Genomic DNA, 16,086 nt, shown 5'->3' on the forward strand with positions numbered 1-16,086 from the left:
GCCTAGCTACTCCTGCGGAGCAAAGGTCAATAACCCCATTAGTGATGAATATGAAGTGGCGGCGACTGTCGGAGGACGTAAGAGAAATAAGGATTAGGTCTTAAAGTGACTGTAAAGTATATTTAGGCTCTCTTGAACGGTCAGTCGCAAAGCTGATGTTGATGATCACCTGTTCTCTTTTCTGCGAGCATCACATATGTACTTGGCTGCCTGGACTAACTGATCTGCCATATTGATTAGGTGTTCGGGTAAACCTTCAGACACAAGGTCCTGATGCAGGACATCTTCCTATTGTGCTACAGCCTAGAAAACTCAGGTAGAGGTGAAAGCTTCTCTGAAAACAGAACCAGCTGCTGAAATGAAATCTTAGCATAAGTCTCCAATTTCAAAATTGGCAACTGGGATAACTGATGTCTTATACTGACTGGCCAATTAATAGTGGCACTGACCAGTGCTTCATCAATTCCTCAGAGAATGGGTAAAAGATTATAAAAGAATTTTGGCACACAAAACAGACTGGCAGGATTATTCTCTACAGAGCCAATTGTTTTGCAACATTTAGAATAATAAATGCCTGACTGTTTGGCTGCACCACTGTCTGAGGTAGTAGGCTCTTAAATTCTGAGCATCTGTTCTACAGCCTGGATCAAACTGTCAATCATTTATCGGTGGTGAAAAGATCCATGACAGGCACTTCTTGCTAAAAAAGCAGAGGAAATTTGAACAAGGACTATGTGCCATGGCTGCAGTCTTTGGGGACCAAGGAAAGGCAACTCAAGTTGCAGAATTCAAGAAGCAGTCTGCGAAGAAAAAGCAAGTGGGACCTTTTAAAAGATCCCAGAAATAAAACGGTCTTCAAGCTCCAAACCTAAGCCCTTGCAGAGGGTAACCAGGTTAAAGTAATACCTCTTTGTCCCTGAGAATGGGATGCTAGGTTTTCCAAGAAAAAAACATATAAAGGAGATAGGATTGCTAGGATCCTCTTTGCCCCCAAATTCAGTAAAAATTGGAGTGGAGTGGAGCAGAAGTGAAATGAAGCAGCCTGCATGATCACATTCAAGCTACAAAGAATGCTCTACCACCATCTCCACTCAGTACTTTTTTCTTTTTTTAGAGGAAATACTACCAGTCTCAACTGTGTAAAATGAAGACGAGCATGATCATGTCTCTATGGATATATTGCATTTACATCATATTTTGTAATATCTTTTCAATAAAAATATATTTAACTAAAAAACATGTCCCTCAGGAAACAAACTAAGGAACAACGATTCCTCTGTGCCTCAAATCAGAATTACCTTGGTTGGGAAAATGGTGTTGCAAACAAAAAAATTATAACAGAGGGGGAGGAGACAGCTCATCTACCCTCTTACAGGGTTCATTAGCAACAATAAAAGGTAGTTAGGGTTAAATAATTGGTACCCCCCCACCCTCCCCCCCTCTAACTAGTCAATCTTCAAATTTACATGCCCAGTATAACACTGAGCTACACTGGTCACTATAGTAAATCTCTAGATATCATGGTCTAGTGTCACACTGAGGAGTAGAGCAGCTGCTGAAGTTAATCTCTGAAACTAGTGTTCTGGTATTGGAAAACAAACAGCTGTTGATACATAATCCTGCAGGAAAGTGAAGCCATTTCAGTCTCAGAGTTTTGATTTAGCAGAGCTAGAGAGAAATATTCTACCTTCTATGGACACTAAGGGGGAGATTTACTAAGACTGGTGCCTACAGAATCTGGTGCAGCTGTGTTGTCATGGTCTTACCTTCTTGCTGTTCTCCTTCGTTTGACATGTGCTGGCGGCCATCTTGGTTTCTGGGTTTCTTGTAGCCTCCCACCCTGCGGCTCCTCCTTCCCACTGGGAGGAGCTGGATGCCTAGCTCATATATATAGGAGGTCTGTGGCTTCAGTTCCCTGCTTGGTCCTCCTGTGTTCACATGCTACTAAGACTGCTGCTACTTCTGGTTCCTGTTCCTGGCTTCGTCTGACTACCCTGTTGGTTCCTGATCCTGGCTTCGTCTGACTACCCTGTTGGTTCCTGATCCTGGCTTCGTCTGACTACCCTGCTGGTTCCTGACCCCTGGCTTCGCAAAGACTCTGCATCGGTTTCGCCATCCGTTTGGACTTTTGCTTTTTGCTTGTTTTTCAATAAAGCTGTCTTATTTTCACTTATCTGTCGTTGTACGTCTGGTTCATGGTTCCGTGACATTAGGACCAAGCCATGAATTCTGACGGTACAGGGCCATTCTCGCTACCCACGCTGGTTGCCAGACTTGATCAGCAGGATCACCTGTTGGGTCGGTTCGCCGTGGCGTTGCAAACCCTGCTTGAACGCACGGTACCACAGGCCACGAATTCTGACGGTACAGGGCCATCCTCACTACCCACGCTGGTTGCCAGACTTGATCAGCAGGATCACCTGTTGGGTCAGTTCGCCGTGGCGTTGCAAACCCTGCTTGAACGCACGGTTCATTTCGCTCCCGTTGCCGATGGGTCGGTTGCCGCTCCGGTTGTTGCGCCAGAGTCTACCCCGACACCTGTTGTTGCGCCCGCGGTGTTTCGGGGTATGTCCGGTTCTGCCCCCCTTCCACAGCGCTTTGGGGGAGAGCCAACTCAGTGCCGAGGTTTCCTTAACCAGGTGGGCATTTATTTCGAGTTGCTGCCAGATGCCTTTCCTACTGAGAGATCAAAGGTGGGCTTCTTAATCTCGCTGCTCTCGGACAAGGCCTTGGCCTGGGCCAGCCCTTTATGGGAGAACAACAATCCGGTGGTTGCCGAGTTTTCCGGTTTTGTTGCTTCTCTTCGGAAGGTATTTGATGTGCCGGCTCGTGCTGCCTCTGCTGCGAAGCTCCTTATGTCCATCAGACAGGGTTCACGATCCGTAGCTGAATACGCCATTGAGTTTCGTACCCTGGCAGCAGAGGTGGGCTGGAATAATGAGGCTCTGGTCGCTGCTTTCTCTCATGGTCTCTCGGATGCCTTGAAGGATGAGGTTGCAGCTAAGGACCTACCAGTGGAGCTCGAGTCTCTTATTTCTTTCCTGATTTTGATTGACACCAGACTCAGGGAGAGACCTTCCTTTAAGGAGAGTCTGCGGAGGCCTCCTAACAGATTGGCGCCTACCTTTGTTGTCCCACCCGTGCCTCCCTCTCCTCCCACGCCTCCTGGGGATGACTTGTCTGGGGGTGAACCCATGCAGCTGGGGTTTGCTCGCCTGTCCGAGGGGGAGAGGGTACTCCGGAGACGCGAGGGCCGGTGCATGTACTGTGGTCTCGGTGGGCATTTTCGGTTGGCATGTCCGAACCGTCCAGGGAAACGCTCGCACCTGAGATCCTGTCGGGGGCAGATCTTGGGTGGAGTCTCCTCGTCCCCGGTTTCCCGTGTTGACAAACCACTGATCACTGTTGTCCTTTCCTGGGTCGGGGGCTCGGTGACGACCCAGGCGTTGGTGGACTCTGGTGCTGGTGGTTTGTTCATTGATAGTGTGTTCGCTGCCGCCAATTCCATTCCTCTGCAGGCTCGAGGTTCTCCTCTGGCTCTTGAGGCGATAGACGGCAGACCCCTTCTGCCGCCACACGTGACTCATGAGACCCTTCCAGTGGGGTTAGCCATTGGTGCCGTTCACAGAGAGTCGGTCTGCTTCCAGGTTATTTCGTCTCCACACTACTCGGTGGTCTTGGGGTACCCCTGGCTCCAGAAGCATAATCCGATTTTCGATTGGAGATCGGCCGAGATCCTCTCGTGGTCACCGCAGTGTGGGACTAGTTGCATCCATGGGCCTGTCAAGTTGCTGTGTACTTCCTCGGACTCTCTGTTGCCCCCTGAATACGAGGAGTACCGGGATGTATTCGATAAGGTGCGCGCGGTTGCCCTACCTCCGCACCGCCCATACGATTGTGCCATCGAGTTACAATCTGGTGCCGTTCCTCCTCGTGGCAAAGTCTATCCACTGTCGGTAGCGGAGAATGAGGCCATGGAGGAGTACGTGAGGGAGGCGCTTTCACGTGGACACATTCGCAAATCCTCGTCCCCGGCAGGGGCTGGATTTTTCTTTGTGAAAAAGAAGGGCGGTGAGTTGAGGCCTTGCATCGATTACAGGGGTCTCAATCGCATCACGATCAAGAACGCTTACCCGATACCCTTGATTTCCGAGCTGTTCGATCGCCTTAAAGGTGCCACGGTCTTTACCAAACTCGACCTGAGGGCGGCATATAACCTCGTAAGGATCAAGGCGGGCGATGAGTGGAAGACCGCGTTTAACACCAGGACCGGTCATTATGAATCCTTGGTTATGCCCTTTGGGCTGTGCAATGCGCCCGCAGTCTTTCAGGAATTCATCAACGATGTTTTCCGTGACCTGTTGCAGCAGTGTGTGGTTGTCTACCTGGATGACATCTTGGTATATTCTGAGTCCATGGAGACCCACATTCTGGATGTCAAACGAGTGTTGCAACGGTTACGAGAACAAGCTGTTCGGTAAGCTTGAGAAATGCGAATTTCACCGATCCCAGGTAACCTTCTTAGGTTACATCATTTCCGCTGAGGGGTTCTCCATGGATCCTGAGAAGGTTTCGGCTGTCTTACAGTGGCCCCAGCCCAGTGGTCTTCGCTCCCTGCAGCGCTTTTTGGGCTTCGCCAATTATTATCGGAAGTTCATCAGGGACTTTTCCATGCTAGCCAAGCCTCTCACGGATCTGACCAGGAAGGGCAGTAATTCCCAGGTCTGGCCGCCCGAGGCCATCCGAGCTTTTGAGGCTCTAAAGTCCGCCTTTGTGTCGGCTCCGATTCTGTCGCATCCCAACCCTGGGTTGCCCTTTGTCCTCGAGGTGGACGCGTCTGAGACGGGAGTAGGCGCCCTTCTGTCTCAGCGTAGAACACCAGAGGGTCCTCTGCTTCCTTGTGGGTTTTACTCCCGGAAACTGTCTTCCGCTGAGTGCAACTACCAGATTGGTGACAGGGAGTTATTGGCCATCGTGCAGGCTCTTAAAGAATGGAGGCACTTGCTCGAGGGTTCGGTGGTTCCGGTCCTCATCCTGACGGACCACAAGAATCTGACCTACCTCTCTGAGGCCAAGAGATTGACACCACGTCAGGCCAGATGGGCTCTGTTCTTGTCACGTTTTAATTACGTGGTCTCCTACCTACCCGGTTCCAAGAACATCAGGGCTGATGCCTTATCACGGCAGTACTCCGACCTGTCCAGGGAGGAGTCGATTCCGACTTCGGTCATACCTCCGAATCAGATCCTGGCTGCCATTCGCACCAGCCTGACCTCTCCCCTGGGTGAGCAGATTTTGGCGGCTCAATCTGTGCTCCCTCTGGGAGACCCAACGGCAGATGTTTTGTGCCTGAGGAGTTGCGCACTCGGTTGTTGCGAACCTACCATAACTCCAAGACCGCGGGGCATCCTGGAAAGAATCAGCTGTCCTGGGCTGTTTCACGTCTGTTCTGGTGGCCTTCCCTACGTTCCGACATCGCCGCATATGTAGCGGCATGCTCCGTTTGTGCCCAGAGTAAGTCCCCTCGGCACCTTCCGTTGGGCCTTCTGCAACCCTTAGCCACCGGGGAGCGCCCATGGTCACACCTGGGGATGGACTTCATTGTGGACCTCCCTGCATCCCGAGGCCATACGGTCATTCTCATGATTGTGGATCGGTTTTCCAAAATGTGTCACTGTGTTCCTCTCAAGAAGTTACCCTCTGCACAGGAGTTGGCCACGATTTTTGCCAGGGAGGTCTTCCGGTTGCACGGTTTGCCCAAGGAGATTGTGTCGGATCGGGGGAGTCAGTTTGTGTCCAGGTTCTGGCGCGCCTTTTGCTCCCAGTTGGGGATTCATCTCTCCTTCTCCTCGGCCTACCACCCTCAGTCCAATGGGGCCGCAGAACGATCCAATCAGGCCTTGGAGCAATTCCTTCGTTGCTATGTCTCCGATCACCAGGACAATTGGGTTGACCTCCTGCCTTGGGCTGAGTTTTCCTAGGAACATGGCGGTGAACTCTTCCTCTGGGACGTCTCCCTTCATGGCCAACTATGGGTTTCAACCTGCCGTGTTACCGGAGGTATTCTCTCCCCAGGATATTCCGGCTGTGGAGGATCACCTTTCCGTCCTACGTGCTTCTTGGGTACAGATCCAGAAGTCCCTTGAGGTCTCTGCGCAGCGCCAGAGACTCCAGGCTGATCGCAGACGAGCGCCTGCTCCTTCCTACCAGGCCGGAGACCGTGTATGGTTGTCCACCCGCAACCTCAACCTTCGAGTGCCCACTCCCAAGCTGGCGCCTCGCTTTGTTGGTCCCTTCCGAGTGCTTCGCAGGGTAAACCCGGTAGCCTATGCCCTTGCGCTTCCTCCTGGCATGCGGATCTCCAACGTGTTTCATGTCTCCCTGTTGAAGCCTCTGGTGTGTAATCGTTTCACTTCCTCGGTTCCTCGGCCTCGTCCGGTCCGAGTGGGCAATCGTGAGGAGTATGAGGTGAGCAATATCCTGGACTCACGCCTGGCCCGCGGTCGGGTGCAGTTTTTGGTTCATTGGCGTGGTTATGGTCCAGAGGAGCGTTCCTGGGTTCCCTCCGCAGATGTCCATGCTCCTGCCTTGCTCCGAGCCTTCCACGCACGCTTCCCTCAGAAACCGTTCTTTACTCCACGGAGGAGGGGCCCTTGAGGGGGAGGTACTGTCATGGTCTTACCTTCTTGCTGTTCTCCTTCGTTTGACATGTGCTGGCGGCCATCTTGGTTTCTGGGTTTCTTGTAGCCTCCCACCCTGCGGCTCCTCCTTCCCACTGGGAGGAGCTGGATGCCTAGCTCATATATATAGGAGGTCTGTGGCTTCAGTTCCCTGCTTGGTCCTCCTGTGTTCACATGCTACTAAGACTGCTGCTACTTCTGGTTCCTGTTCCTGGCTTCGTCTGACTACCCTGTTGGTTCCTGATCCTGGCTTCGTCTGACTACCCTGTTGGTTCCTGATCCTGGCTTCGTCTGACTACCCTGCTGGTTCCTGACCCCTGGCTTCGCAAAGACTCTGCATCGGTTTCGCCATCCGTTTGGACTTTTGCTTTTTGCTTGTTTTTCAATAAAGCTGTCTTATTTTCACTTATCTGTTGTTGTACGTCTGGTTCATGGTTCCGTGACATGTGTGTAGTAATTAATCAGCTTTAAGGGAGAAGTACAGTCAAAGCTTGTTTGGCTATACTTACCTTCCCCCGTGATCGTTCTGCACTCCTGTGACCAGTTTTCAGCAGACAGCTACTTACCTGAATTATATAGTGTTTGAGGTTCACATATGTTGAGATATTGTTAATTGCGGTGATTGCCACTAAATATTTGTTGTGATAATTGTTGGTTCGCATATACTTAGTTTGAAAACAATAGGATTGCTGGGCTATACACTCACAGTTTTTTTTCCTTTCATTTGCATAAGGAACAACCTCAACATGGCAGAGCACATACCCAGTGCTCTTCTGTATCTCCTAGTGAACTCCAGGAGAAAAACAATCTGGCTAAGAAAGACACGATTCTTCCACAGTCAAAAGTGTAAGGCCCCTTTCACACAGGCGGACCATTCAGATCCGCCTGTCAGTTTTTGTGTCGGATCTGAACGGTCATCCCATGCATCTCTATGGGGCATCGGATGTCAGCAGAGACATGTCCGCTGACATCCGATCCATCAAATCTGGATGGCTGGAAACCCTATTTTCCATTGGTATCGGATGAGAACGGACAGACGATTCCCATCCGATTCCCTCATAGAGATGCATGGGGACCTGACAGCTGTGTCTCCGCACACAGCGCGGAGACACAGCTGTCATCTTCCTGCTCAGCGGGGTTTCGGCGGATCGATCCCCCGCTGAGAAAAACGGAGTCCGCCTGATGGACTCCGTGTATGAAAGGGCCCTAAAGCAGAAAGGATCACCACTACTCCTGACCAGCCCAGGTGAATAAACAATGAGAAGTGGTCTCAGCCTACATGTATCCACCACACCATACACCCTGATGCTTTTTGCCCCTGCCCACTGGAGCTTAGCCATAGGGTCCACATTTCAGATATAGATTAAAAAAAAAAAAAAACTTCATATCATTGCTGCTAAAAACGCTCAGCAATTATTTTGATTCCGTTTTTTATGCAGTTTTAGTAGCTGTAGTAATGATCAAGTTAGTAAACAAGGAACTCTCTTTGAAAATATTCACACTAAAAGTGATATTAGCCCCCTTTCACACTAAGGCGACCTGTGAGGCGACCTGGTCGCCTCACAGGTCGCAGTAGGTCGCCTCCCATAGGGAAGCTGCGGACCCGTTCTAATAGGAGCGACACAAGTCGCTCCGACTTAGAAAAAGGGTCCGGAGCTTCTTTGGGGCGACCAGGAGGCGACCGCCATAGACTTCAATGTTATGAAGTCCGTGGCGGCCGCTCCGAGGTCGCGGCGCGCTGCTCGCACCGCGACCTCTGAGGTCGCGGTGCGAAGTAGCGTCGCCCCTATGTGAACGGGGCCTTAAAGGCATGTTGTCTTTTAAAAAAAAAAAATAACAAACCTGTCATACGTACCTGCTCAGTGCAGTGGCTTTTCACAGGGCAGCCCTGATCAGCACTCCTCCTTCCTGCTGAGTGCCTCTAGAGCAAGCAGCTTGCTCTGGAGGCTCCCGAGCCCCTGCTCTATGTGTCCATTCACACACAGAGCTGTGGCTCGGCCCCGCCCCTCTCACTCGTCATTGGCTCACTGGCTGTGATTGACAGAAGCGGGAGCCAATGGCGCTCGCTGCTGTCTCAGCCAACGAGTGGACGCTCTCATGCACATCGCTGAATTAAGATGGGGCTCGGGTAAGTATTAGGGGGTGCTGGGGGCACTGCTGCACACAGAAGGTTTATCATCTTAATGCATAGAATGCATTACGGTAAAATAACCTTCTGCCTTTAGAACCACTTAAAGTCCAAAGCTTAAATATAAAAACATACACAATAGTATAAATAAACCATTTTCATTCTATTTTGCAAACATTTTTACTTAAACATGTATTTCTTAGTATAAATAGTTGCTCTTGTATAGGTCTGCAACTAACGATTATTTTAATAATCGATTAGTTGCCGATTATTCTTTCGATTAATCGATTAATCGGATAAAATCATAAAAAAACTCAATATGCCTTTTTTTTCATTTATTTAAAATAATAATGAGCAAACAGAGTATTAGTGCCGATTCACACTTGTGCGGTTTGCGAGATCGCATGTAATTCGGAGCGCACTGCTCCTAAATTACATGCGATCTCATGTGCGGATGCGAGTTCAGCCATACACTTTGTATGGCTGAATTCGCAGCGCATCCGCAGGAAACTCGCTCATGAGGCTTTTTTTGAGCCGCATCAGAATCGGATTGCACAGTGGTTCACACTTTTGCGTTCCGATTCTGTGCGAACTTACAGATTGCACTGCGATATGCGATCCCAACTGGGGGTGTCGTTAACATTTAATTGACACCCCCTGCGTATCGCATATGGCAGTGTGAACTGCCAGATGTGCGGATGCGATGCGGTAACACGCTGCATATTCGCAGCGTTCCCGTATCGCACAAGTGTGAACCGGCACTCACACACAAACTGCAGAAACAAAAACGTAAACTTTACAATTAATATTACACATCACTGTTTATACCAAAACTTTTTTTTTTTTTTTTTAAATTAAGCTCCTATATACTGTAAATATAATAAACGCTCATCTAGATAAAAGAGTTAATATTCCTTATAAGGTGCAATATTATAATAGAAAAATAAGTGAATAAAAACATCCCTGTCAGCCAGAGATATGAAATAGGGAGCATAGAAAGACCCCCTATATGTGCTATATGAACGTTTTTAATCACTTATTTTTCTATTAGAATATTGCACTTTATAAGGAATATTAACTCTTATCTGGATAAGCTTTTTATTGTTTGGCGGGCTGCATTGCATGGACAGGACACTGTGACTGTAGCACTGTAATCTCGGCACTCACGTGCTGCTGCTTCTGAGTTCTCTCCCTCGATCTGACTCACTGACTTCCTCACTGACGTCAGGAAGAAGGCGGAGAGGAAAGGCAGAGAGGAAAGGAGGAGGAGGGAGGGGGGAGGTCACGGAAGTGCCGAGCAGTGAGAGACAGCAAGTGCAGCCGACGGCTTCACAGAGGAGAAAGGCAGCTAAAGTCCACAATGCAGCGCAACTAATCGGAGGATCAACTAATCGATAATGACAATCGTTGACAATGATTGTAATTATCGATTATTATTGATTTTGTCAGCCCTACTCTTGTATATTCCTAAAAAGATGTTCTGGTGAAAAGTTTACAACAATATGAAAACTTCCAATATATAAAGTGCAGAACTGTTTTACCACCACATAATGCTGATACTTGCACTTCTTATTTCTATAACTGCATGTCAATATTACAGAGGTCCTACCTGCCGTTTACAGGCCATGTACGTGTGACATCACTGACATAACCTGATGCTTCACATCCACCATCCAACAGAACCATTTCTCCATCCTAAAGAAACAAAAACATAGATTTCTTTAAAAATATTTGCAAAGTATTTTTACTACAATCTTTAAATATTATTCATCATATGTTATTTGCGATATTTCCACATTTTTCATCAGGGAGTTTTAAATGTATTGGACTCACCTTAGAAGCACTATCTTTAGGGTTGTATACAGTCTTGGAGCATTCACGAAAGCTCTCACATATAAGATACAGCCAGAAGGCAAACTGCACAATCAAATAACTTACAGTCCAACTTCAGTTAAAATACATTTTGGATTTTTGGAAAGAGAACAGTATCAATAACCCTTTCAGATTTTCACTATGGCATGTGAAACACCCTTTCAGGAAATTCGAGAAGGATTGTTATGTCAACTTTTCAGCCTGTGTAGTTCTGTTTTAATGTCTATTGCTCTTGACAGAAGTATTTACTTTTTTTTATTTCTATCTATAGGAAAACATATTTTGGCTGGAATTGGGCTTCGAGTAAGGGCTCGTTCACACTTGCTCAAAATACTGATGCTTATCAAAGGCACCTATAGTGTTAATGTACGTTAATAGTTGCAGTTGATAATTGTTTAATGAGCATTAAAAACGCTCCCCCAAATGCCCTATGCACGTTTGTGGCGCGGTTGACAAGCACTTTTGACTTGTTTAAACCACACCACAAATGCCTACATGAAATGGTTGTTAGGGAGCAGGCCGGGATGCCGACCACGGCGTCTTTAACAACCAATGAGTCATCAGCTGTCAGCGAGCTTCCCCGCTGACAGCTGAATGTAAAAACAAGCATTGCCGGCAATAAAATAAAAAAATCAGCAAAAAATGGTGTGGGGTCCCCCCAATCCATACCAGGCCCTTTGGGTCTGGTATGGATTTTAAAGGGAACCCCACGCCAAAATTAAAAAGAAAAAAAAATGCTGTGGGGTCCCCCCCAAAATCCATAATTGACCCTTATCCCAGCATGCAGCCCAGCGCCCCTTCCCCCTCCTGAACCATTCCAGGCCACATGCCCTGAGGGGGTTCTTTGGGGCAGGGGGCTGTGTGTGGCTAGACACACTAACAAACTGAAACTGACCTCCAGCTAATATTTTATAAGCAGTTACAGCAAACATTTTTCTTTTTTTTTTTTGGGAGGGGGGTAAAGGTTTTACATAAATAAAAACTGACTGCATTGTAAGCACCCTTGCCAGCAGTAAATGGTTTGTCTCAACCCTGTTACTGCCAGTAGTAAATGGTTTGTCTCAACCCTGTAACTGCTACATCTGCAGGACAGCTTGTTCTGTTGGAAAAAAAAAAACAGACTTACTGAAAGGATCACCAGGTGAATGTAAAAGAAAGAAAGCCTATAAAAAAAAAAAAAAAAAGGCAGCCATCACATCTAAGAACTAGTAAGCTGCAATATAATAAATGTTTGCTTTTGGGTTTAATACCGCTTTAAGACTGTACTTCTGCCCCTCTGCCAGTGTTAAAATGAATGGTTTGCGGTCAACTACAATCATTGTGAGGAAGGTCACTGTTTTTTTTTAAACATTCTTATACAGTATGAGATGAGAAGAAATTCAGCCATTAAAGGGGTCACTACTGGTACATCAGAGCATAAACTTCAACATATGAGGTTCTATTCCTAGTTTATCCAGAAATTACATAAGAAAGAATTTTACAGATTAAGATATATGTGCATTAACCCTTTCAATGTCCACATTAGAGAAGACAGGATCAAACAGCTTTTGTACACAATGCAGAGGATTAGCCCCTTAGGTTCCACAGTTAATACAACAAGCATGCTTTACTGCATATACAGACTGGCCAAATTCTGTTCAAGTCCTTATTATAGAAAGGCCAGAATGCAAGGCACAGACTAATCTCTGATACTAAGGCACCCCTGTTTACACCAGGCAAAGGGGGACTTAAATATATGGAAGATAGATAAGTGACTTTTCTTGCTTTCAGCAAAGTAGGAATGATAGACTCAGAGACTTCTCTGTCCTTTAAGACCTGGGCTTCAATGGCCATGCAGGATGCAATAGAGAGTTCTGGGACTGCAGTTCTGGCCTGTTTGAAAGAGGCCAGGGATGTGTCTCCTAGAAGCCTGAGTATGTCTGTGTACCAGTTTGGTGCAATGAGAATCACTGGTTTCTTCTCTTGCTTTTTTTGTGGAGCAGTTGAAGCAGAATTTTCTCTGGAATAAAGGCAAATAAGCCTGAACTAAGTCCAGGGAATTATCAGAGCAACCAATTCCAGTGCTAGAGGATCCCTGGTCCTGGCCACAAATAGAGGTAACTTGTCTGGAGCCCCCATCGCTGACATATCAGGTTGAAGATGTTGTGGTAAAGGGCTCATTCCCCTTGGTCCAGGTGGTGAAGTTTGAGGAAATCAGCCTTCCAGTCGTGCACTCTGGGAATTTGAATAGCACAAATCGTTAGATAGAACTTCTCTGTCCATGAGATGATCAGACTTGCTTCCCTCAAGGTTCCCTGAAACCTGGAACCCCCTGGTGATTGATGTAGGCCATAGCCATAGCATGGTCTGATTGCACCCTGATCAACTGAAGTGTGCAGAAGCATCCAGTGGTGCAGAGCCATTTGATGGGGAGTTTGGTTTCCTTGGATGACCATGTTTTCTGAAGTGTGAAAGATTGGAACCGAGAGGCTAAAATTCATTGTTATCACCTCCCATTGGCACGCTGTGAGACACAGAAAGCTATGCCTAATTGGAACGGTATCTTGGTCCTCCGCTGCCCGGATTGATCACCCGAATTATGGATGAGTTTATTTATTCATGCGTGCATATGCTACTTCACATGTTTTAATAAAGTACCCAGTGTTTATGGTTTTACACTATGGTCCCTTTGTTCTCTTATTATATGGATCCCTGTATTGTTTACGGCCATTGAGGAACACCCCCCGCATAAAGCTGGCTATGAAATTGATTTTAACGCTGTTGTTTACCAGGCATCTGGTAAGTGTTTACCCCTCAGGGGGTTATCACCTTTCCCCTTCACGAGGTGTGGTGGCCGACTCATACATATGTGCGAATTGGAGGACTGTCACTAAGAGGACTTTTCTACAGTTATATCACTTTACACTTTTACTACAATTCTTCAGTTCATTCTGGGAGTTTGTTTGATGCACTACATGTGTTTCTGTATATTGGAATATTCATTGTTTTATATGTTAGAAATGACTTCTCCATTGTCAATGCTGGGTCGGAAACCCACCAAGCTCAGGAGTTCCTAGCTTGGCTGGATAGAGGCATAAGATTGGTTAAGAAAGGGAGTGCGTTTGTTCCATGCCAACAAGATGTTATGTTGGAGGTGCGTTAAATGGAACTGGGCAAAACGAGCAGCCTGGATAGAGACCTTTATGAGGCTCAGAGTAATCAAGGAGAAACTCCCATAGTGATGTCTCTTTAACCTTAAGGCCCAAGCATGAGAGCTGTCTTATTGAAGAAAGACTTTTGCTTGGGCTGTGTATAGGATGAGGCCAAAGGCTGGAGAGCAAATTTTTGAGCAGATTTTGGTTGATCTGAAAAAAGAAATCAGTGGCGGAGGAAGTAGGCGGAGTCCTCAAGCGCAGACATGTCTGGCTGATGCTCCACTCCTAGGGGACAGAAAACCACATACAGCAGCGGCTGCCTGCCGAATATATAGTTTTTACAGCATTAGTACAGGAAACTGTGCTGTACATAAAGGTATGGTTTTCAGCAGGTCTCGGACTAAATTTAAGTCCAAAAGTGGCAAGGAATTGCTGTCCAGAGCCTCAATTAAAATGGCGTCGGCTCCCTCAGCCGCCTCAGAATCACCTCACAACGGTGACACAGCAGTGAAACTATTCCCTCCTCTCCTCACATATCAAACTGAAACAGTCCGCAGTACCTCTGTTTCACAGGATGAAAATGACATTGAGTCAGTCTCTCCCAATATATTATCACATATTGAACATATGTTTCAAAAGACACTTAAACAGACTTCTGACCATATTACTAATAGCCTGACTAAAGAGATAAGGGAGCTGGGCACACGCATAGCTAATCTTGAAACAAGGATAGAGGATATTGAGAATTTTACACAGGACCAAAATACAGAAATTGAGAATCTTAAAGAGGAAAACTTAGTACTTCAGTCTCGTCTAGAAGATTTTGAAAACAGGGCAAGACGCTCCAATTTGCGCATAAGAGGCATTCCTGAATTCATAACTGACTTACAAGCGACAACGTTAGCCTTGTTTCAGGAATTACAACCTGCTATTGCAGTCGAACGCCTGGAAATGGAAAGAGTCCATCGCGCCTTATCTCCTAAAAAATCAGAGGGTCCACCCAGAGACATCATCATTAAATTCCATTATTACCGTACAAAGGAACAGCTCTTATCAACTGCTAAAGAAAAAGGATCCTTAAATTTTCAGGGTCACGAATACCAAATCTTCGCGGATCTGTCTCCTATCACCATAAATAAAAGAAGAGCTCTTAAACCATTATTACAAATATTGCAGCAAAAACATATCCCCTACCAGTGGGGTTTTCCTTTTTCGGTGCGTTTTACTTTTCAAGGTACTAAATACAAATGTCATTCATCTGAAGATTTTCAAAACACCCTTCAAGACCTTCACCTAACTGAACACCAGAACTTGCAAGGCTCAGAAAATGCTTGACGCAGATCTGCCTCTGGCTCACCACGCACTTTCTCAAAATCCTCTGGGAAACAAAATTGTCGTGATTCACATAAATGTGGTCGCTTCATTTCTCCTTCTCCATCTGCTGAAGATTCCATGGACTGATGGACCAGATAATTCTTTTATCTCCTCTGTCTTATGCCAATGTGTCCCATGTTGGTCATCCAATTTTTTTTCCCTAGAAAAGACTTCAGTGTCTTTCTTTATCTTGCCAGTATAATATTTCATGGATCTAATCCCTTTTTGCCACATACTTCTAATTTGTTTTTTGAGCTAAATGCTCAAGCTCATACATGTTATAGCAAACTACACAGTGGCACAGAATTCCATTTAGTTCTACTTATTGTAGATTAATCCCTGTTGCTTGGTTCAAATCAATCTTTCTTTTTTTTTTTTTTTTGAATATGGTTATTATTCAGTTTCACTGTGCTACATCCTTTCCTATCTATAATATGTGCTAGAAGACATGGATAACTTCCTTTAGAGCTCTATAAAGTTCTTTATAGTTGATACTCATTCCTTTAAAAATGAATTCTTAGATTCGCAGTATCTTGCACAGCTACTACTGGCAGGAGTACTGTGATTTCTGCTCGTTATTATAGCATAAGTCGCTTATACTACTGTATATTTTTTAGTGATTATTAACTTGTGGTTTTCTGTACCTTCGTCTACCTCGTTTTTAAGTGATACTATTGTTAATAAATAAAGCGCTACAATTTTTTAATCCCTGCGCCCTTCTAGTCTGTTTCCTTTGAATGTTACTGGCTGGATCACCCACTGATCTGTTGAAGGCGCTGCGGGATTGTTTTTTTCACCTGAATTTAATTTCCTTGCTGACTCATGGATGTACAGTATCTCATAAAAGCGAGTACACCCTAACATTTATGTAAATATTTTATTATATCTTTGTGACAAC

At 46.3% G+C, this 16,086-nt stretch overlaps 1 protein-coding gene across 1 annotated transcript in view; it reads right to left on the reverse strand.

The window, feature by feature from the left end:
- XPNPEP3 (X-prolyl aminopeptidase 3) overlaps nt 1-16,086 on the reverse strand; it is a 227,886-nt gene that overhangs the window by 62,203 nt on the left and 149,597 nt on the right. The window contains exon 7 of the mRNA XM_082264767.1: nt 10,418-10,503. Within this exon, the coding sequence (XP_082120893.1) occupies nt 10,418-10,503 (86 nt within the window). The remainder of the gene's footprint in view (nt 1-10,417; nt 10,504-16,086) is intronic.

This window comes from Pelophylax lessonae (genome assembly GCF_965119305.1).
Source record: "Pelophylax lessonae genome assembly, chromosome: 8".
NCBI lineage: Eukaryota > Metazoa > Chordata > Amphibia > Anura > Ranidae > Pelophylax > Pelophylax lessonae.